The following is a 22,732-nucleotide window of genomic DNA, read 5'->3' as shown; positions in this document are numbered from 1 at the left end:
CTGCACAGGTGGGTAGAGTGGTCAATAAGGCATATGGTAGGCTTCCCTTCATCGTATGGGGTATTGAGTATAAGACCTGGCAGGCCATGTTAAAATTGTACAAGACTTTGGTTCAGCAGCATTTAGAATACTGTGTACAGTTCTGGTTGCCACGTTACCAAAAGGATGTGGACGCTTTGGAGAGGGTGCAGAGAAGGTTTACGAGGATGTTGCCTGGTATGGAAGGTGCTAGCTATGAAGAGAGGTTGAGTAGGTTAGGTTTGTTTTCATTAGAAAAAAGGAGATTGAGGGGGGACCTGATTGAGGTTTACAAAATCATGAAGGGTATAGACAGGGTGGATGGAGACAAGCTTTTTCCCAGGGTGAGGGATTCAATAACGAGAGGTCACACTTTCAAGGTGAGAAGAGAATAATTTAAGGGGAATACACGCGGCAAGTACATTACACAGAGGGTGGCAAGTGCCTGGAACATATTGCCAGCAGAGGTGGTAGAGGCAGGCACGGTAGATTCATTTAAGGTGCATCTGAACAGCTGCATGAGTCAGTGGGGAGCAAAGGGATACAGATGCTTAGGAATTGGGTGATAGGTTTAGACAGTGGATTTGGATCGGCTCAGGTTTGGAGGACTGAAGGGCCTGTTCCTGGGCTGTAAGTTTTCTTTGTTCTTTGTGCTACCAAATCTCTCTATTCTGTAGCTTTCTGCAGTCTTCCTCCATTTAAATAATACTCTGCTCCTCTGTTCTTCCTGCCAAAGTGCATCAACTCACTTTCCCGCACATTATATTCCATCTGCTAAGATTTAGTCCATTTGCTGAATGGTCTCTGTCCATTTGAATGGTATCAGCCATTCCAGCCTGAGGGTGAGGATTGCTGTGAATGATTCAGACGAGAAGGTGGGGTTTGGGGAGGTGACACTTTTAACCAGAATCAGAACACAGAATGGTCGCTGAAGGAGGTACAACAATTTGAAAATACTGTGCTGTCCTAGTGCTTTGAAATAACATGGAACTTCATTGTTGCCAATGGGGGTTAAACACATTCCTAGAGGTTACCTCACATGACATCTGACTTCCAAAAAATTTCCAAGCTAAGTTTATTGCACCCCTGATATTGTTCTCATAAATCAACTGAAATGTTCAAAGAAAATAATAAAAAAAATGAACTGTCTCGTTTTTAAAGACCTCAGGAAGGATGATAAACTATTCCCATTGATTAGAGATTCTAGAACTAGAGGCACAATCTGGGAATTAGGGCCAGACTGTCCAGGAGAAATGTTAGGAAGCAGTTAGACACACAAAGAGGGAGACGTTTGGAAATCTCTTCCACAAACGAAATGGATGCTTCATCAGTTGGTAATTTTAATCTGAAATAGCTAAATCTTTGTTAAGCAAAGGTATTAAGGGAATGTGGTCAGACCACATTTGGAGTATTGTGGGCAATTCTAGGCCCCATACCTCAGGAAGGACGTACTGGCCCTGGAGCAGGTTCACGAGAGTGATCCCAGGAATGAAAGGCTTCACGTGTGAGGTATGTTTGAGGCCTCTGGGTCAATATTCGATGGAGTTTAGAAGGATGGGGGTAGGAATCTGATTGAAATATACAGCATGCTGAATGGCCTGGACAGAGTAGATGTTGGGAAGATGTTTCCATTGATAGGAGAGACTAGGAGCCGAGGGCACAATATTATAGTAAAGGGAAGACCCTTTAGAACATAGATAAGGAGAAACTTCTTCAGCCAGAGAGTGGTGAATCTATGGAATTCATTGCCACTGAAGGCTGTGGAGGCCAGGTTATTGAGTATATTTAAGACTGAGATAGAGAGAGGTTCCTGAGTATCAAGGGGACTAAGGGTTATGGGGAGAAAGCAGGAAAATGGGGTTGAGAAACTTGTTAGCCATGATTGAATGGCAGAGTTTACTCAATGGGCTGAATGCCCTAATTTCTGCTCTTATGTCTTATGGCCTTATATTGGCCAAAGGCCATGATTGAAATGGTGGAGCAGGTTTAAGGGGATGATTGGCCTCCTTTCTATGTTCTATGAGCATAAGTTTCCTCTTGTGCTTTTATTATGGCAGAAATATCCCAAGAATGTTTTTCTTGAAGACTCATAGGCAGTCTATAGCTATGTTGTACAAGTCGCCCCCGTTCAAAATGTGTTTTGAACACAGGTTGAGAAAATGGAAGCCAGCCTGTAGAGTTCTGAAGGTTCCTCTTGTGCTGATAGATCGAGGAAGAGACACATTTGCCCTTCACTGTGAGCAAGCAGAACAAGAGGAGTTCTTTTTGATCTGCAAACTCTCTGATCCATGTTTTGTTCTGAAGAAGGCAGGTCTGAGTCTTGCCTTGCTTTCAAATGGTGTGGGTAAACACCCTGTTCTCGGTCACTGCTGGGCTTTCTTTTGAAGCTTTTAATGAAGCGATAACACAGTTAGTACAGCCAAGCCAGGGCTTCTGGGTCGACAGATAAAGGTGAAGCAGCCGGTGTGTTTATCACTGGGAGTGTTCCGTCATGCTGTGCTACTTGTTTAACGCAATTGTACTCAATATATTTGTTTAAGAACTCTGCCCTCACAGAAATTGTCCAATCATTCAGGAGAGGTCATTCAGCCTTCATGTTTACACTGGTTCTTTGAAAGAGCACGCAGATTTGTCATTTGACCAAACCCTTTTTTTTCCCCTTTGTAACACTGTACGTTTGTTCAAGAACATGTTCAACCTTCACAGAATGATAGAATCCCTACAGTGTGGAAGCATACCAACCCTCCAAAGGGCATCCCCCCTATCCCCGTAACCCCACATTTCCCATGGCTTATCCACCTAGGCTGCACACCCCGGACACTATGGGCAATTTAGCATGCATGGCCAATTCACCCTGACCTGCACATCTTTGGACTGTGGGAGGTAACCCACACAGACAGTTGCCCGAGGGTGGGATTGAGTAGGTAAAAACAAGGACTGCAGATGCTGGAAACCAGAGTCTAGATTAGAGTCATACTAGAAAAAGCACAACTGGTCAGGCAGCATCCGAGGAGCAGGAAAATTGGCATTTTGGGCAAAAGTCTTTCCTGATGAAGAGCTTTTGCCTGAAATGTCGATTTTCCTGCTCCTTGATGCTGCCTGACCTGCTGTGCTTTCCCAGCACCACTCTAATCTAGAGGGTGGGATTGAACCCAGGACCCTAGTACTGTGAGGCAGCATTGCTAACCAATGTACTGTCCCTTTGGCCGTTACTTCCGGAAGCAGCTGCCAGTATCTCTTCTGGTCGAGAATCCCAAAGTCTGACAACTCTGAGGAAAAACATTTTGTCTCTTCTCCCTTCTGTTGTTCATGAGGTTGAAATTGATGATTTAATGTGGTGTCCCACTCACCCGTTTTCACTTATTCCTCCATTGAAACCTCTCCTTCTCTTCCTACAAACTGCTGCTAAGTTACCCTTCATCATCCCAGTTCCAAGGAGGACAGACCTAATTTCTCTTTCATTACCGAAGGTTCATATCACTAGTTGTGTCCCGGTTAACCTCCCCTGTACCCACTGTGTCAGTGTAACACAATGAATTTCTTCTTAAATATTCATTGGGATTTAGGTACCGCTGACAACGCCAGCATTTTGCCCCCCCCTTCCCAGATTCCCTTAAACTGAATGGATTGCTCAGCTGTTTCACAGGGCAGTTAAGGGTCAACCACCTTGATGTGGGTCTAGAGTCACATGTAGGCCAGACCACGTAAGGATGGCAGATTTCCTTCCCCGAAGAACATGAGTGACCCAGTTGATTTACTGCAACAATTGATGAAAGTTTCATGCTCATCCTTGCAGAGATTAGCTTCTAATATGAGGAAAAGGCGGGGAAGTGGAGTTAAGGATTATCAGATCAGCCATGATCCCATTGAATGGCAGAGCGGACTCGATGGGCAGAATAGCCGACTGCTGCTTCTACATCTCACAGTAATTTTCAGATTTATTAATGGCTCTTAATTACCACCAAATACTTAGGACTGTAGATTGAACACGAGCCCCCAGAGAAAGAGCTGAGTTTCAAGATCCATAACACAGTGATGTTACCATGACGGCACCATGTCCCAACAAGATAGCTAATGAAATCCAACTCTTGGGTTTATCAGTGTTCGAGTAAAACCTTGTTGCTTTGTTGCTCGATGTGATTGCAAGGAGACAGAAGGAGGTCTTGAGGTGTGGGTTAATCAAGAGAATAGACTGTTTCTTTAAGCCCTTAGCCCCTCCTCAACTCCCGAAATGCAGCCACTCCTCGCATTAGGAAAGTCAAACTGCAGAAAGCAGCTTTCATCAGAATTTGAACTCTGAAGAAGGGCCATATTCAACCTGAAATCTTAACTCTGTTTCACCCTTCACAGATGTTGCCAGACCAGCTGAGTTTCTTAGTGTTTATATCAGATTGGCTCCCATTGTTCTAGCAATGTCCCACCAGAGGAAAGGGTCTCTTCAAATCTATCTTACTGAAGCTTTTAATTTTTAAATCCTTCCACCATCCAATACTCCAGGAAACACGTGTCTCATTTATGCGCAGGTCCTCATAATGTAACCATGACCTGGTGAGGAACAAAACCAGAAGTCGCAGGTCTCTCTCACACCGCGCTCTGGGACAGCATGTAGTCAGGAATATCACTCTGTCCCTGATGACACCAGCCGAGATGTCAGAGTTTCAATCGCACCACAAGATGTGAAACTGCATTCCACAGCACCGGCTGGAGCTCAGGGAAGTCAGAAGAGTTTGGGTTCAATTCCCCAAATGACTGGAACATGGTCAAGATCATACACTCCATGCAGTGCTGAGGGAGTACTGCCCTGTCAGAGGGTCAGTGCTGAGGGAGTACTGCCCTGTCAGAGGGTCAGTGCTGAGGGAGTACTGCCCTGTCAGAGGGTCAGTGCTGAGGGAGTGCTGCACTGTCAGAGGGTCAGTGCTGAGGGAGTGCTGCCCTGTCAGAGGGTCAATGCTGAGGGAGTGCTGCACTGTCAGAGGGTCAGTGCTGAGAGAGTGCCGCACTGTCAGAGGGTCAGTGCTGAGGGAGTGCCACATTGTCAGAGGATCAGTACTGAGGGAGTGCTGCACTGTCAGAGGGTCAGTATTGAGGGAAAACGTACATGCAAGTTCTCCCTTGTGTGTTCCACAGTATTGGTCCCTTCAGGCAGCATCATTCAAACTGAGAATCCATTTGGAGTCACATTGCTGTTTGTGGTAGCTTGCTTGTCATGAATTGGATTCGAGATTATGACAGTGAGTCCATTTACGAAGCATTTCCTTTGCTTTTACAAAGCTTTGGCATGTCATGATGTGATTAAAGGTGCTATATAAATGCAGGTTGTCTTGGTGGGTGTGCTACATTAACACAACTGGGGAGAGAGAGATCTGATCAGGTTTTCTGTCTTGAATTCACACGTTTTTTATATCAGACCCACGCTTGCTGTGCCCTCCTGTTTAATGGTCAGATTGATGCCAGATAACTTAATTACAATCAGAACAGAGGAAAACAAATGAAACTGAATATTGATCTCTTGCTCGACATTTCAAAGCATCTGGTCTGTGTATTTTGGCAGAGGTTGTGTTCTGCATGTCACATTTATCCTCCACATGACCTTGAAATCGGTCCCTGTGTCTGCTGCAGCTTGGGATGGTTCTTGGGGGTGAGGTGTTCCCAGGTCAAAGCAATAATGACCAGCTCTGAAGAAGGGTCTCCGGGCCTGAAACATTTACTCTGCTTTCTCTCCACTGATGCTGCCAGACCTGCTGAGCTTTTCCAGCACATTCTGTTTTTGTTTTTGTTTCTGATTTATAGCATCTGCAGTTTGTTGGATTTTTGTTTGTTTAGTGATGATCCTCTGATGCTCCTTATCAGGAATTGGGTGTATTGTTGATACGGGATAATTTTCAGAGAATTGTGAAAATAGAAGGAAGTGGGAGTTGGATAAATCTTTGAAAATGCCAGCACAGACATATGGGCTGAGTAGTGTAGTGTGATTCTCTGACTTTGCTAGATGATTTTTGTGAGTGAGTTTTAATTTCTGTCTCTTTCAGGAGAGCCTCGGAGATTTGATCCAACGTTCAAGGGACCAATTCACAGCAGGTTGGTGATCTGCTTCTGTCCTGCACAACATTCCGATAGCACGAGAGAATTTACGGAAATGTCCGGGAGGTTAATGAAATGGTGTAGGTGTTTGGTCAGGGGCTCCTACCCAGCACCAAGTCCCGTTCCCCTGTCTCCTCTCTCTCACTGACGTGCACGAGCTCACGTCTGGCTGTGGCCAATCCAGTCACTGGTTTGAAATCCTTCTCATGCAGTTACCTGGTGGTTTTCTTTGGGCTGTTGATGTCCATTGGGAAAGAGGATGGAGGTGGCAGATGTACCCAAAGGGTCTTCCACTATCAGGGGCTGTAATCTCTGAGAGCCCATGTTCCTCCTTGATCTCTGCTGTCCTCTTATTGGCCAGAGGCTGCTTGACCATGCCCTGATTTTAATCACTCCACTCTTGGTACCGTTCCTTCAAATCCTGTCCTGGGCTCCGGGGAATTCCCTTCAGATCCTGGCCCCGGGTTCTGGAATTCCCTTCAGATCCTGGCTCTAGGCTTTGGAATTCCCTTCAGATCCTGGCCCTGGGCTCCGGGAAATTCCCTGGCTCTGAGCTTTGGAATTCCCTTCAGATCCTTGCTCTAGGCTTTGGAATTCCCTTCAGATCCTGGCCCTGGGCTCTGGGAAATTCCCTGGCTCTGAGCTTTGGCATTCCCTTCAGATCCTGGCCCTGAGCTCTGGAATTCCCTTCAGATCCTGGTCCCGGGCCCTGGAATTCCTTTCAGATCCTGGCTCTGGAATTCCCTTCAGATCTTGGCTCTGGGCTTTGGAATTCCCTTCAGATCCTGGTCCCAGGCTCTGGAATTCCCTTCAGATCCTGGCTCTGGGCTTTGGAATTCCATTCCTAAATCTCTTCACTTCTCTCCTGCTCTGTCCTCCTTAAAACCTGTCTCTTTGACATTGCCTTTAGCTGTAATCCAAAGAACACCTGGTTAGTACAGGAATAGTCCTTGTTAACGTTACTGGACTGATTGGAATGAGGTCAGCCAGTTGGAGCTCTCAGAATATGAGTTCCCTGATTGGGGCTGTTAATCTGGTCCTATCAGGGAGTCCTGGCTGACAGTGTTTAAACAGGAGTGTCTGAGGTTCTGTTCACTCTGAGGGAGCTGGGACAGTGTCAAGTGTAAATGAAGGGTCACTTGGTGACAGGGTACTGGCCTTCATGATGTTATTTCTGGTGATTAGAATTAGATACTGATGTAGCCGTGTGGGTGGAACAGTGCTCAGAGTGCTAATAAGGACAAAAATTACGCCAACAACCCCCCCCCACAGTATTGGGAATGGGTGGGTAAACCCTAGACTCAGTTACATGTCGACTGTGCTGGTCATTTCACAGGCTCAATGCTTTAGTCATTGTGGACGCCCACTCAAAGTGGCTGGGCATGTTCGGAGTACCTTCATCAAACGCAAGGATGATGATTGGAAAGTTTGGAAGCATCTTTTGTAATATACAAGCTTTCAGAAGTGTTGGTCACAGATAATGGCCTATCATTTACCAGCAGGGTAGTTGAGTATTTCCTAAAGTCAAATGACATTCAATACATTTGGACAGCTCCATTTCATCCATCGTCCAATGGTCTGGTGGAAAGAGCAGTCCAGACTTCGAGGGCTTAAAGAAACAGCCTACAGCTTCACGCAATGCCAAACAGTCCCTGTTCCTGTTTGATTGTAGGATCACCCCTCGTGTAACTAAAGGGTATAGCTCCAGCAGAGCTGCTAATGGGGAGAAGGCTCCACACCAGGTTAAGATTAGATTAGATTCACTACAGTGTGGAAACAGGCACTTCGGCCTAATAAGTCCACACCGACCCGCCGAAGAGCAACCCACCCAGACCCATTCCCCTACATTCACCCCTCACTAATGCACCTAACACTGTATGCAATTTAGCATGGCCAATTCACCCAACCTGCATATCTTTGGACTGTGGGAGGAAACCCACACAGACACAGTGAGAATATGCAAACTCCACACAGACAGTTGCCTGAGGTGGGAATTGAACCTGGGTCCCTGGCGCTGTGAGGCAGCAGTGCTAACCACTGAGCCACCATGCCACCCCAAACCTGATCTTGCTAAACTTGGGGGGAGGGTGAAATGGCATCAGGAACACCAATACTGGATACAAGACTCCAGTAAGTGAGAGAGACACTTTACTTCAGGGGATAAAGTTTGATGTTGAAACCATAGAAATGACCCTGGACAGAAAAAGGCATGGTCGATACGAGGTGAGGAAGGCAAGGTGGTGATGAACAAAGCATGTGGATCAGATGAAAGCTGAAACCTTGCAAATGGGGCAGTGTAAACATACCTGGATCCTCTGAACACCAGCAAGGCCATCAGAACCTATGGGTTCTCCCCTTCGGCCTAATGTCGAAGAAACCTCCAGGTCCAAGATGGAGACGCCAGATGTTGCAGCCTCGATGCCGTCACCGCCTGGAGATGAATTTTGGCCGAGACACTCCGGGAAAGATAGGCGGATTACAGTCTAGTACACGCCTCCCCCATCCAAGGCAGAGTCTGAGTAATTGGACCCTATTCGAAAACACCCAGGAGAAGCTATAGGATAAAGAACTGGTCTACATCCCAGGTCTGAGAGGGGGAGGGATGTAGTGATTAGAACAAGGTCAGCTCGCTGGCCTTCATAGACACTGAGTCCCCTGACTGGGGCTATTAACATGGTCCAAACAGGGAGCCCTGGCTGACAGATATAAACAGGAGTGTTTCTGTTCACGCTATGAGGGAGCTGGATCAGTGTCAGCTGCTATTCACATGTAACTAAAGGGTGACTTGGTGACAGGATAACAACCTCGGTGGAGTTATTTCAGTTTATAACTTTACATTTCCCCATGTGACTGTGACAAACATAAGCTTTGCATTCTTGTCATTCTGGGCCGGTGTGCAGGCTACACACCATCCTCCGGTAACCACTGACACTGTTTCCCAGCTCTCAGCTGCTCCCATCTTGTCCATCTAGTCACAAGCAGCATTCCGTGCTGCCTGAGGGAGAGGGCTTTTGCTCGGATTAAATCTCAGGAAAACCGAAGCCATTGTTTTAGCCCTCTCTTCAAATTCTGCTGGCAAGTTATCAGCATCATCAACCTCCCCGGCAACAACCCCAAGAGTAAACCAGTCTGATCACACATTGTGGTGATGTCATTAGATGGATATTTTGGAGGCTCAGGTTAATGTTCTGGAGACAGGACACAGTATGAATTAGGCTGTGGAATACACTGCCTGGAAATGTGATGAAGGAAGGTTCAATTGAAAGCCCATTGGATGATTATTTCTATGGAAATGGTGTCCAGGATATGGGAAAAAGGCAGCAGATCGGCATTGGGCAATCGATCAGTGTAGGCATGATGGGCCAAATGGCCTCCTTCTGTGCTGTGCTATAACAATTCAGTGACTCAGCGACAAGAGTTTAAAACCCAGCACTGCAGCTAAAATTTGAATTCAATGAATATGCAGTTGTGCTGTTGAATCTGGTAATGTCCTTTTGGGAGGGAAATCTGCCACCCTTACCTGGTCTGACCTACATGTGACTCCAGACCCACAGCGATGTGATTGACTGCAATATCTGATCAGCCACAATCTCATTGAATAGAGGAGTAGACTCGATGGGCCGAATGGCCTATTTCTGCTTCGACGTTGTTATGGTCTTATAGAAACAGGTACTAAACTTGCACTTAGCGCCCAACTCATGAAATTGAAAGGAAATGCATTGTGTTTCTGTTATATTCATAGAATTAAATTCTTTCACAGCACACAATGAGGCCATTTAGTCTGTTATTTCTGTGCTGGCTTTTTGAAAGCGCTTTGGAATTAATCCCAATTTACTTCAAATTCCCATATTCTTGTGAAATCACCCCCCCCCCCCCCCCCCCCCCCCACCCCTACCCACCCACCTAGCCTTTCCAGGATTTCTCAGTTCCCTTCTGAGTTATAATTGAATCTGGTTCCATTGCCCTTTAAGGCACTGCTATCCAGATCATAGGAAACTGTGCTGAAATAAATCTTTCCTCATGTATTTATTCAGTTTTCCAATCAGTGTCTCCTCAGTCATCATAAACAGAAAGACTCAATTATTTGGCATTACAGAGCTGTTTGTTCATTGAGGTTTATTGTGAAAAATTACCTCTCACTTACCTCATGCTCTCTGCACCTACTCCGCGACTCTCAATGACTGACCCAGTTTAAACTGGAATGTTTTATTTGCTTCTCAGGGACAAAGTGATAGGATCTAATAGACACATTACTGTTCAATGTCATTCCTGTTTACCCAGTGTGTATACTGGTGAGCAGAAAAATACATTGAATGACAAAGCAATTCTGACTATAACAAGACCTTAAGACACAGGAAGTAGGCCATTCAGCCCATTGAGTCTACTGTATCCATTCAATGAGGTCATGACTGATTTGGTAATCCTACATTTTCCTGCCTTTTTCCCATAATCCTTGTTTCCCGACAGTTTAAAAATCTGTCTGAGCCTTGAATGTAATTAGTGACCCAGCCTGGTCTGTCCTCTGAGATAAAGGATTCCACAGATTGACTAGCCTCTGAGAGAAATTCCTCCTCATCTCAGTCTTAAATGTGTGACTCCATATTGTGAGATTATTTGAGGAGGAGTGGTTCTAACGGTATTACCACGGGACTGTTAATCCAGAGACCCGGGTAATGTTGCTGGTGGCCCAGATTTGAATCTCACCAAGGCTGATAGTGGACTTTGAATTCAATAAAAAATCGTGAATTAAGAGGCCAGTGTTGACTAGTAATCCATTGTCAAGTGTCATGGGGAAAATCCATCTGGTTCACTAATGTCCTTTAGGGAAGGAAACCTGATCTGACCTACAATGTGACTCCAGACCAACACCGATGTGGTTGACATTTACCTGCCCTCTGGCAATAAATGCTGATCCAGCCAGCGACACCCTCATCCCTTCAATGAATCAAGAAATTCCCTCTGGCCCCATAATGGGAAACAACCTCTCCACATCGACCCTGTCAAGTTTCCAATGAATTTATGTGTTTCAATAAGGTCACCTCTCATTCTTTTGAACTCTAATGACTATAGGCCCGACATACTCAATCTCTCCACATCAAGCAGTCCCATTTGAGCGACCTCCTTTAACCATTCCCTCTCGTAGCGAGATCCGCAGTGGCTGAGAAAGAATTTCCTCTAATGTTTCTGGGATTTAGCAATTACAATCTCACATTCAAAGGAATGCGTTGCACAGAGGGAGCCATTCAGCTCATTCTGGCCAAGAAAGGGTCAGTCAGTCTATCCCACTTATCAACCCATGGTCCATTAGTCATGATCCAAGACGTTGTATCTGAGGGTTTCTGTCTTGCCCATCTTTTCGGGCAGTGCTAGTAAGTAAGGGCCTTCCACCTGGAGAATGATCCCGTGACACTGCTCCAAACATTTTCAGAGATCTTTCCAGCCACTTTATTCTTTCAGGGGAGGTGAGCCTCGCTGTTTGCAGTCCATTTTCCAGCAAGTGCCTCATGGCCTTGTCAATATTTTCAAATTAACCCATTCAGAGATGTTACTGTACACCTCTCAGGTGGGTCTTGAACGTGGGCCTTCTGGTTCAGAGTTAGAGAAATTACCACTGTACCATAGGCACCCTTAGCATCCGTGCTATTGATGAAGATATTCTGAACATCCTACTCAGATTGTTATAACTCATTTCAGGAGCAGCTGGGTATTGAACCTAGGCCCTCTATCTGAGAGGTAGGGACACTACCACTGCAGGAATCTCAGTGAGTCTCTCTCTCACTGCAACCCCAAGGTCATCTCCTCTGCCCTGAAGCTCTTCAACCATGTCCTGAAACAGACTCGCTACCACAGCCACACCTGCCAAACTTCCTTCCCACCTATCCGCTCCACCCTCCTCTCCGACCTATCACTTTCATCCCCACCCCCATCCACCTATTGTACTCCCAGCTATGTCCTTCCCAGCCCCACCCCCCTCCCATTTATCTCTCCACCCTGGACACTCCCTGTCTTCATTCCTGATGAAGAGCTTTTGCCCAAAACATCAATTTTCCTGCTCCTTGGATGCTGCCTGACCTGCTGTGCTTTTCCAGCACCACTCTAATCTAGACAGTACCACTGCAGCACAAGAGCGGCCTGTAGCCTTGATTGCTTCGGAAGTTCAAATGATCATTTAAATAATTCTTCAAATGTTGCGTGGGTTTCCATCTCTTCCACCCTTTCCAGCAGTGAGTTCCAGCTTCCCACCACCATCTTGATGAAAAGCCTTTTCCTCAGATTCCCTATAAACTTCCTGCTCCTTCCCTTAAACTGTACTAATCCCACAACTATGGGGAAAAAAATCTCCCAATCTGCCTTGTCTACATCCTTCAGAACTTTATACTCCTTGATCAGACTCTCCCCTCAGCCTTCTCTGCTGTCTGTGTTCTCCAATATTATCTGCTGCAGAGACTCCAATCCAGGGAAATTACACCCCCAGCTCAACACTTCAGCATTCTATTTGATTGACTCTGAACAGTTTCTTTGCAGTAGACTGTGCAGACAATGTAATGACTTTACAAGTTTGCCAACATGAACTTCCACAGTTCTGAGAACCATGAACACTCTCAGTTCGAATATGTTGCAGTATTCAAACCAAGCTGTCCTGGTTTGGAAGCAGCTTAAACCACAGCCTCCTGCTGAGCAGACTGGTTCCCTGAAATACCTTGAATTCCTTTTCAGGCCAGGGTGAGGTGATGCATTTTAAGAGGACCAACAAGGTAATGGAGTAGGAACAGATCACTACTGATGCTGGACTCTGTACTGAAAACAGCAAATGCTGGAGATCACAGCAGGTCAGACAGCATCCATGGAGAGAGAGCAAGCTAATGTTTTGAGTCAAGGTGATTCTTTATGTAGATGTGTAGACACGTCAGTAAGATGGACAAGGCGTCTAGAGGACAAGGTGTTTAAAACAAGAGGAGGGAGGTTACATTAGAGCAGTATGTCATGGTGGTTAGTTAGGCCACAGCAACAGTACTGTGTGCAGTTCCAATCACCGATACTAAAGGAAGGAAGTGGTTAGATTTGAGAGGGTGGAGAAAAGACTCACCCGGATATTACTGGGACTGGAATGGTTCAGGTATGAAGAGACTACAAAGGCTTGGCTTGTTCACCTTAGAGCAGAGAAGACTGAGGAGGGGGAACTGTGTGTAAAATTATGAGGGGCATGGACAGGGTGGATAGGGAGCAGCAGTTCCCCTTGGTTGAAGGGTCAGTAATGAAGGACCATGATGAGATAATGAAAGGGAGGGGTTCAGAGGGGATTTGAGGAAACATGCTTTCACCCCAAGGGTGGTGGGGGTCTGGAAGGTACTGTCCGGGAGGGCAGTTTAGGTGGGAAACCTCACAAGATGGGCACTTGTGATGTCATAACATTCAAGGCTATAGGTCTCGAGTCATTGAATCATAGAGATGTACAGCACGGAAACATTTGTTCCAACTCATCTGTACCAACCAAGTTTCCTAAATTAATCTAGTTCCATTTGCCAGCATTTGGCCCATAACCCTCTAAACCCTTGCTATTCATATACCCATCCAGATGTCTTTTAAATGTGCAAATTGTACCAGCCTCCACCACTTCGTCTGACTGATCATTCCATACAAGCACCACCCTTTGTGAAAAAGTTACCACTCCAGTCCTTTCTAAATCTTTTCCCTCTCACCTTAAACCTATGCCACCCCGGGGAAAAAAGGTCACCACTCAGCCTCCAGCACTCCAGGGAAAATAGCCCCAGCCTATTCAGCCTCTCTCTCCCTGTAGCTCAAATCCTCCAGTTCTGGCAACATGCTTATAAATCTTTTCTAAACCCTTTCAAGTTTCACAATGTCTTTCCAATGGTGGGGAGACCAGAATTGAACACAGTATTCTAAAAGTGGCCTAAGCAATGTCCTGTACAGCTGCAACATGATGTGACACATGGCAGGAAGGTGTAGGTAGGAGTATACTTCTGGTGGTACAGACTTGGCTGTATTGTATGATTCTATGATTCAATGATGTTCGAAGTTTTTGAGAAGACTTGTAGCTCAGGTTGTGGATGAGTCTGTTGACTTCCTCATTGAGCTGGAAAGTTTAAAAAATTACCAACTCATCAAGCAGGTCAAGAACCCCATTTAACAATGATGACACTCCAGCACCCTCAATACTGACCCTCCAACAGTGTTGCTCTCCCTCAGTATTGACCCTCTGACAGTGCAGCACTCCCTTAGTACTGACCCTCTGACAGTGCAGCACTCCCTCAGTACTGATCCTCTGACAGTGCAGCACTCCCTCAGCACTGCCCCTCTGACAATGCAGCACTCCCTCAGTACTGACTCTCTGACAGTGCGGCACTACCTCAGTACTGACCCTCTGACAGTGCGACACTCCCTCGGTACTGACACTCCGACAGTGCGACATTCCCTCAGCACTGACCCTCTGACAGTGCGGCAGTCCTGCAATACTGACCTTCTGACAGTGCGGCACTCCCTAAGTACTGACCCACTGACAGTGTGGCAGTCCCTCAGTACTGACTCTCTGACAGTGCGGCATTCCCTCAGTGCTGACCCTCTGACAGTGTGGCAGTCCCTCAGTACTGACTCTCTGACAGTGCGGCACTCCCTCAGTGCTGACCCTCTGACAGTGTGGCACTCCCTCAGTACTGACCCTCTGACAGTGCGGCCCTCCCTCAGCACTGACCCTCTGACAGTGCGGCACTCCCTCAGTACTGACTCTCTAACAGTGCGGCATTCCCTCAGTATTGACCCTCTGACAGGGTAGCACTCCCTCATTACTGACCCTCTGAGAGTGCGGCACTCTCTAAGTACTGACCCTCTGACAGTGTGGCACTCCCTCAGTACTGACCCTCTGACAGTGCGACACTCCCTCAGTGATGACCCTCTGACAGTGCGACCCTCCCTAAGTACTGACCCTCTGACAGTGCGGCACTCCCTCAGTACTGACTCTCTAACAGGGCAGCACTCCCTCAGTACTGACCCTCTGACAGTGTGGCCTTCCCTCAGTGCTGACCCTCTGACAGTGTGGCAGTCCCTCAGTACTGACTCTCTGACAGTGCGGCATTCCCTCAGTGCTGACCCTCTGACAGTGTGGCAGTCCCTCAGCACTGACCCTCTGACAGTGTGGCAGTCCCTCAGTGATGACCCTCTGACAGTGCGGCCCTCCCTCAGCACTGACCCTCTGACAGTGTGGCAGTCCCTCAGTACTGACCCTCTGACAGTGCAGACATTTTCAAACTTCCCAACACAGAATTCTTGCCTTGAGGATGTACAGTTGCGCTCGAGTGTATGTGTATTATTTTGCTGCTTTGCTGACCCCTGTGTGATTCTGATCCCCATGAATCTTCCAAAACCCCTTCCCCTAGCTGGAAACTATTTGTTTATTATTTCACTTATTTCAGTTTGTACCTGTTCATTGGTCAGTCTTCAGCAACCTCTGACTTCCCATATAGTCAGTCCCTTGTTGTTAATTTGCATTGGAGTGATGTGTGAAATATGTGTTCCAATGTATCGGTCCTGTAGGCATGTTATTGACCAGCTCCATTTCTCATTTAATCAATATATGATTTCATCAGAACCACAAGTCGAATTAAAAGTTGCTGGATTCTATAGCACAAGTAAATGATTGTCGTAAAATCCATTAAGGATTAGTCCATGTTTTCACACACACAAATATAACTGATTCACTTCAATAATCTTCAACACATTCCAGCAGAATAATTTAGTTTTTAATAATATGCTTTCACTATTAAGCTGCTTAATAATGTCTGATATTATCATGCAATACTGTTGTATGATCTTCTCAGTCAGTCTTTAAATATGAAATATAATAAATGTTTACAGCTTTTTCGTATATTTCAGCAGCTGATTGTGACTTTATGGTCAATTACTGGTCCAGTATTTCCTTGGCCCCAAGTTAATGTTCTGACCAAGACAGCTGGTGGGATTAAAATTTTAAATTTGGAATCTAAAACCAATCTCGGTTATGGTGTTGAAACTATCAAATGTTGTTATAAAAGCCCAGCTGGTTCATGAATATCCTTTAAGGAAGGGTATCTGCTGTTCTTACCTGGTCTACACGTGGCTCCAGACTAACAGCAATGTGTCTCAGAGCTTTGTTATACCAGCATTGGAGGCAGTCCAGTGAAGGTTCACTTGGCTGATCCTGGGTATGGAGTGACTCTCTTGTGAGGAGATAGTGAGTAGGTTGAGCCTGTACTCATTGGAGTTTAGAAGAGTGAGAGGTGACCTTATTGAACCACGCTTGCCTTCATCGGTCAGGGCACTGAGTACAAAAGTTGGCATGTCACATTGCAGCTGTCTAAGACATTGGTTAGGCCACAACTGGAGGATTGTGTGCAGTTCGGGTCCCCAAACTATAGGGAGTATATGGAGGCTTCAGAGAGGCTGCAAAAGAGGTTTACCAAAGACACTACCTGGATTGGAGTGTATTAGCTAGACGGAGAGATTGGAACAGCTTGGATTGTTTTCACTTGAGCGTCAGAGGCTGAGGGGCGGGCTGATAGAAGTGTCGAAAATAATGAGAGGCAAGGATAGGGTGGATAGTTAGAGTCTCTTTCCCAGGGTGGAAATGTCAACTACCAGAGAGTGTAGAGGCGTTGGGGGAATAGTTTAAAGGAGATGTACGAGGAAAGTGTTTGACACAAGAGGCCGTACGTGCCTGGAAGGTGCTGCGAGGAGAGGTGGGAGAAGCAGACATGATAGAAATGTTTCAGAGGCTTTTAGACAGACACATAAACAGGCAGAGGATAGAGGGACATGGAACACATGCAGGCAGATGGAACTAGTTTATATTTGCATCTTGGTCAGCACATGATGGGCCAAAGGGCCTATTCCTGTCCTGTACTATTCAATATTCTATGTTCTGCTTTTAACTCCATGATTGTAAGATTGTTATCCTTGTGTTGAACTCACTACAGTCCTTTCAATCTCCCTTTGCTGTATTCTAAACAGTTCCCAATCCTTTGGGTTATCACACATTTTGGCAACTTTACACACCTAAGGATTTGCAATCACTGTCTGAGAGGCTGGTAAAGGCAGAAAGCCTCACCACTTTGTGAAAGTGCTTGACTTTCCCAGGAAACTGTGGGATTTGCAGGAAAACAGATGAAGAGTTCAGAAATGAGATTAAAATTGATTGCTCCTTTTTTGACCAGTCCAATGGCCTCCCTTTATATTGTAATTCTTTTTTTGTCAGGATATTGCTAGGCTCCTGATTGGTTCATCTACATTTTGGAGAAACCATGGCTAACTCCTATTGGTTCTGTGAGGGAGGTTAGTGTCTCTTCCGGTGATACATGTCCTACCTGCCCAGGGAAGCTGCCAGGCAGAGGTCATCAGTTTATCATTGCCACCTCTGCCAGTGGCACTATACCCACCTGAGGCCCAGGGGATCCAGGTCAAAGGTGACTGAGGGTGGAACAGAGATCCCGGGAGAGGGGATGGTCACTAGGGGTGAGGGGTGTGGGAAGGAAGGATGTTAGAACCAACATCTGTTGGTCTAATCTGTGTCAATGTACTGGTGTATGAGTCTGATTGACACTCTGCTGACAGCAGCCCCCTCCAACATCCGGTTCACTCAGAGAGTGGGCTTCTCACTCCCAGGAACTGACACAGAACCTCTCCAGCAATAAGTTGACACCGGCCCTATTCCATTCCCATTCTGCGAGGCTGTATTAAATCCAGCCCCACTTCTCCCAGTCTCTCTGCAGCGCAAATAAGATGGGATCGTCCTCCTGGGATGTACCTTGGGGCTGAAGATGCTACAGAAATGCAAGCTGTTATTGGTCTAAAAAAGGTGCAACATGAAAGGTGCTACAGAAATGCAAATTGTTGTTGATCTAACAAGGACACAGCATTGAAATATTGCTGTCTGTGAGAGGGAGTGTGCCTTGACCAAATGTCAGCCTGGAATTTACACAAAATAGGAACCTGCAGGGTTGGCGGGAGATTGAAAAACAGGCATTTCTTAAACTGTGCCTTACAAAGGATCAGTTTATTTGAAATTGAGGAGCTAAGATTTGTTGAGTTGGTGCTGGTTAATCAGAGGAGTTTTACTGTGATCTAAAAGCGTGTCATCTGTAATGACCCTATCAAAGCTGTTATTGATTTCTCCCTGACAGAGCCTTTCAGCTTGTTTATCATTTGGGAATTCTGATGATTTGTAGAAATCAGTGTTAAAAATGCAGCTCATCTTTTAACAAAGAAAGAAAATGTGTCAGAAGAAAGCGCTACAACAATTACATTTATGTTGCACCCTGAGTATAAAAATAAATGTCCGAGAGTACCTCCTGGGGGCATTTCACAATGAAGTGGTACGGTGGCTCAGTGGTTAGCACTGCTGCCTCACAGTACCAGTAACCTGGGTTCAATTCCAGCCTCGGGTGACTGTCTGAGTAGAGTTTGCACATTCTCCCCGTGTCTGCGTGAGTTTCCTCGACAATCCAAAGATGAGTGGGTTAGGTGGATTGGCTGTGGGAGATACAGGGTAATGGGGTGGGTCTGGGTGGCATGCTCTTTGGGAGGTCAGTGTAGACTCAGTGGGCTGATTGGCCTGCTTCATCACGGATTCTGTGATTCTAAGTGTGACATAGTGTCATATGAGGGAATGTTAGGTCAGGTGACCAGGTGCTTCATCAAAGAGGCAGGTCTTTTATTTTAAAGACAGGAAGTGAGGTCAGAGGTGGAGAGGTTTAGGGAGTGAACTGGGAGCTGATGGTTCAGGACTGTTGGTGGGGGAACGTCAATTAGTCTCATTCAGCAGCATTGGGTATAGTGTCCAACATTAGAGAGGTGCAGGGTCTCCCAGCAATGTAGGGGAAGTTACAGAGCAAAGGGCACACTCATGCCTGGAAGCCAGTGCGGGTCAGTCAGAGTAGGGCAATTCAAGCTGATGCAAGGTCAGATACCAGCAGCTATTCCCCCTCAAGGTCATGGGGGGAGTAGGGAGGGGGAAATAGTTGGGAGGCTGAAGGTGGGAGACTGGCTGGAAGTGGAACACTGAGGTCCTGGTGTTTCCCGAACCAGGCATCAGCAGCAAATCCATGTTTCGGCTCAAAAGTGGCAATTTATGTTCGCAACGCAGAACACCCAGGCAATGTCTGTCTCCAACAAGAGACAACCTAATCACCAGCCCTTATCACTGAATGCCATTACCATCACTGAATCCTCCACTATTGATATCCTGGGGGTTATCATTGACCAGAAGCTGAACTGAACTCACCACATAAACTCTGTGACTACAAAAGCATGTCAGAGGTTTGGAATACTGCGATGAGTAACTTACCTCCTGACTCTCCAAACCTGTGCACCATCTACAAGGTGAAAGATGAAGTGCTCCTGCCTGAAACATCGATTTTCCTGCTCCTCGGATGCTGCTTGACCTGCTGTGCTTTTCCAGCACCGCTCTAATCACAAAACAAACATCCACTCCCTCCACCACTAATGCTCAGCAGCAGCAGTGTATTAACTATAAGATGCACTGCAGAAATTCACCAAAGATGCTCAGATAACACCTTCAAACCCAAAATCACTTCCATCTAGAAGGACAAAGATAGCAGATACATGGGAACACCACCCTCTTGGAAATAGTTTTGTTTTGTGCGTGTCACTGGCTAGGACAGCATTTATTGCAGGGACTGTTCAGAGTCAACCAGGTTGCTGTGGGTCTGGAGTCACATGTAGGCCAGACCAGGTAAGGTCAGCAGATTTCTTTCCACAAAGGACATGAGTGATTGTGATAGGTTTGTGTGGCAATAATAATTTCACGGTTACCTTTAGACTCGTTTTTCTGTTAATTCCAGATGTGATTGAACTTGTATGTCACCAGCTACCATGGCAGGATTCATGTCCTAGAACATGATTGGGTTCTGGTTACTCATCCATTGACATGGTCACAGTGCCATCTGTACCCTGACTAAAACAAGGGCATGCTGAGACAGGAGAGGCACCAGCTGCTGTTATTAAGGTGGAAATAGTCGCACTTTGATGAATGTTTTTTCATGTGACTCCCAAATAAGCATAACCTATAAACTCACCTTCTGGAACTTCACCCTCGGTATATCTCCGATCCCACCGTGTGCTGTGGGTTGGTACAGAGCCTGGAGTTCAGTTGTCAGTGATGTGATGATAACCGGGGTGGGAGGGGTCTTTGAAGATGTTGGCTGCCTTCCTTAGGCTGGGGGAAGTGTAGAGGGAGCCAATGGATGGAAAGTTGGTGTGTCTGATGGAATAATCTGTGTTCACAGCTCTCTGTAGTCAGAGGTGAGTTACTCATCGCAGTATTCTGATTGGGCGTTAATTGGGCTTTCAAGCCTGAAATTGGATTTTAACAAACAAAAACAGAAATTGCTGGAGAAATTCAGCAGGTCTGGCAGCATCTGTAGAGAGAATCAGAGGTTTGGAAACAGAAATGTTAACTCAGTTTCTATCTTCACAAATGCTGCCAGAACTGCTGAGTTTTTTCCAGCAATTTCAGTTTCAGATTTCCAGCACCCATTGTTGTTGTATTTTCCAGATATTTGTTGTGATTGGGGATTACAGATGCTGGGACCAGTAAAGGGTGGATGGATAAGAAGACTCGAGTTTACCTGGAGTTAAATAGAGTTCAGTCACGGATCAATAATGATCTCATTGGACAACGGAACATGCTGAAGCTATCAAATAGATTACTCTTGCCCCTGTGAGATCAACAGATTTTTATTGGTTACGATTACTGAAAAATATAGAGCAAAGATGGGAGTAAGTAGGGTTAGGTGAGTAATCAGCTGTGATCTAATAGAATGGCAGAGGAGGTTGCTGGGGATAATGGCATTGTCTGATCCTGTGTTGTTGCTGCTTTGACTGTACCTTCTGTTTCTCTCTCTCTCTCCATACTTTAGGCATTGTACTGACATCCTATGCTGTGTGCTGTTTATTGCTGTGATTCTCGGTTACATTGCTCTGGGAGTTGTCGGTGAGTATGTTTCAATCCATCAAACCCAAATGCTCGGTTTCTGCTTACCCTCGTTCCTTAAGCATGTCGATTGTTGTGGGAATGCATGGACAAAGCGTACAGTAGTGGCACCTCTAAAGTCTAAAGGAAATAAGATGAAAGGTCTTGGTGGCTCCTGAGCATTCCTGTTAAGTAATAGGCCTGCTTTGTACAGTGATGAATCGGAATGAGATCAATTCTGACAGGTTCTGTTGTTACCATTGATCCTGTAATGACTCCCAATGAAAGAAGACCTGGTTAAGCCAAGCCTTGTAACTAAAAGTCACTTAACTGGCCTGGTTTGATTTTTCATTTGTTGTCAGCTTGCTCCAATGGATATTGACGAACAAATCCTGACACAGACAAAAGTTAATGAAAGGCGGCTTTATCCACAGCTGACCATGTTGTGTCACCATCTCTTCAGCTTTAATCAATAATGGGCGATTGTGGCCAATTATTAATGAATAATGTTGAGAGAAAATTAATGTCACACTCTGGTCTAAAAAGGCTCAATGATTTAAAGCTGATGGCTGTCTACAAAGGTCAAAGGTTAATCAACCACTGCCATTTCAGCTCATTATTGTTCAGTCGAAGTGAGATGGATTTCAATCTTTCTACAGATTATCAACTTAACTGAAAAAGTATTTTTTATAAAATTGTTTGCTTGCGTGATACCAGAAACCAAGTGAACATTAAAATCAATCGAAAACAAAGAACTGCAAATGTTAAAATCGGAAACAAAAACAGAAATTGCTGGAGAAACTCAGCAGATCTGGCAGTGTCTGCAGAGAGAGAAAGCAGAGTTGATGTTTTGGGTTGAGTGACCCTTCTCCAGAGTTGATGGTAGTGAGGAAGAGGTTGGGAAGACAAAAGAATAGGCCACTAGGATCATCAGCCATTATTTCCGCCACCTCCAGCGAGATGCCACCACCACATTCCCCTCACCTCCCTTCTCCGCCTTCCACAGGGACCATTCCCTCCAGGACAACCTGGTTCACTCTTCCTTCATCCAAACACTGCTCCACAGCCCCACGGCACCTTCCCCTGCCCACCTACCTCCTCCCTCCTCAGTATCCAAGGGCCCAAACATACTTTCCAGGTGAAGCAGCACTTTACCTGCACTTCTCACAATCTATGAGAGAAAGTGAGGGCTGCAGATGCTGGAGATGAGAGCTGAAAACGTGTTGCTGGAAAAGCACAGTAGGTCAGGCAGCATCCAAGGAACAGGAGAATCGACGTTTCGGGCATAAGCCCTTCTTCAGGAAGAAGGGCTTCCTGAAGAAGGGCTTATGCCTGAAACGTCGATTCTCCTGTTCTTTGGATGCTGCCTGACCTGCTGCGCTTTTCCAGCAACACATTCTCAGCTTCTCACAATCTAGTCTAATACATTTGCTGCTCACAATGTGGTCTCCTCTACACTCGGGAAATGAAGCACAGATTATCTGACCACATCACAGAACACCTATGTTCTGCCCACAGAAAACAACCCTGAGCTTCCAGTTGCTTACCACTTAAACACCCCACTCTCTTCCCTAGCCAACATCTCTGTCTCAGGCTTGCTACAGTGCTCCAGAGAAGCTCAGCACAAGCTGGAAGAACAGCATCTCATTT

The 22,732-nt window shown here is 45.9% G+C and overlaps 1 protein-coding gene across 5 annotated transcripts in view; it reads left to right on the top strand.

Moving 5' to 3' along the window:
• slc44a5b (solute carrier family 44 member 5b) overlaps window positions 1-22,732 on the top strand; it is a 290,000-nt gene that overhangs the window by 149,139 nt on the left and 118,129 nt on the right. For all 5 annotated transcript variants that reach the window (XM_043698569.2, XM_043698570.2, XM_043698572.2 and 2 more), the window contains exons 2-3: window positions 6,048-6,096; window positions 21,030-21,103. In XM_043698569.2, coding sequence (XP_043554504.1) covers window positions 6,048-6,096; window positions 21,030-21,103 — 123 coding nt within the window. The remainder of the gene's footprint in view (window positions 1-6,047; window positions 6,097-21,029; window positions 21,104-22,732) is intronic.

This window comes from Chiloscyllium plagiosum, unplaced genomic scaffold, assembly GCF_037043375.1.
Source record: "Chiloscyllium plagiosum isolate Xiang-an unplaced genomic scaffold, Cpla_swu_hap1 HiC_scaffold_9, whole genome shotgun sequence".
In the NCBI taxonomy this organism is placed as follows: Eukaryota; Metazoa; Chordata; class Chondrichthyes; order Orectolobiformes; family Hemiscylliidae; genus Chiloscyllium; species Chiloscyllium plagiosum.
The sequence above is the reverse complement of the archived record's forward strand: the minus strand, read 5'-3'. Positions and strand labels throughout refer to the sequence as shown.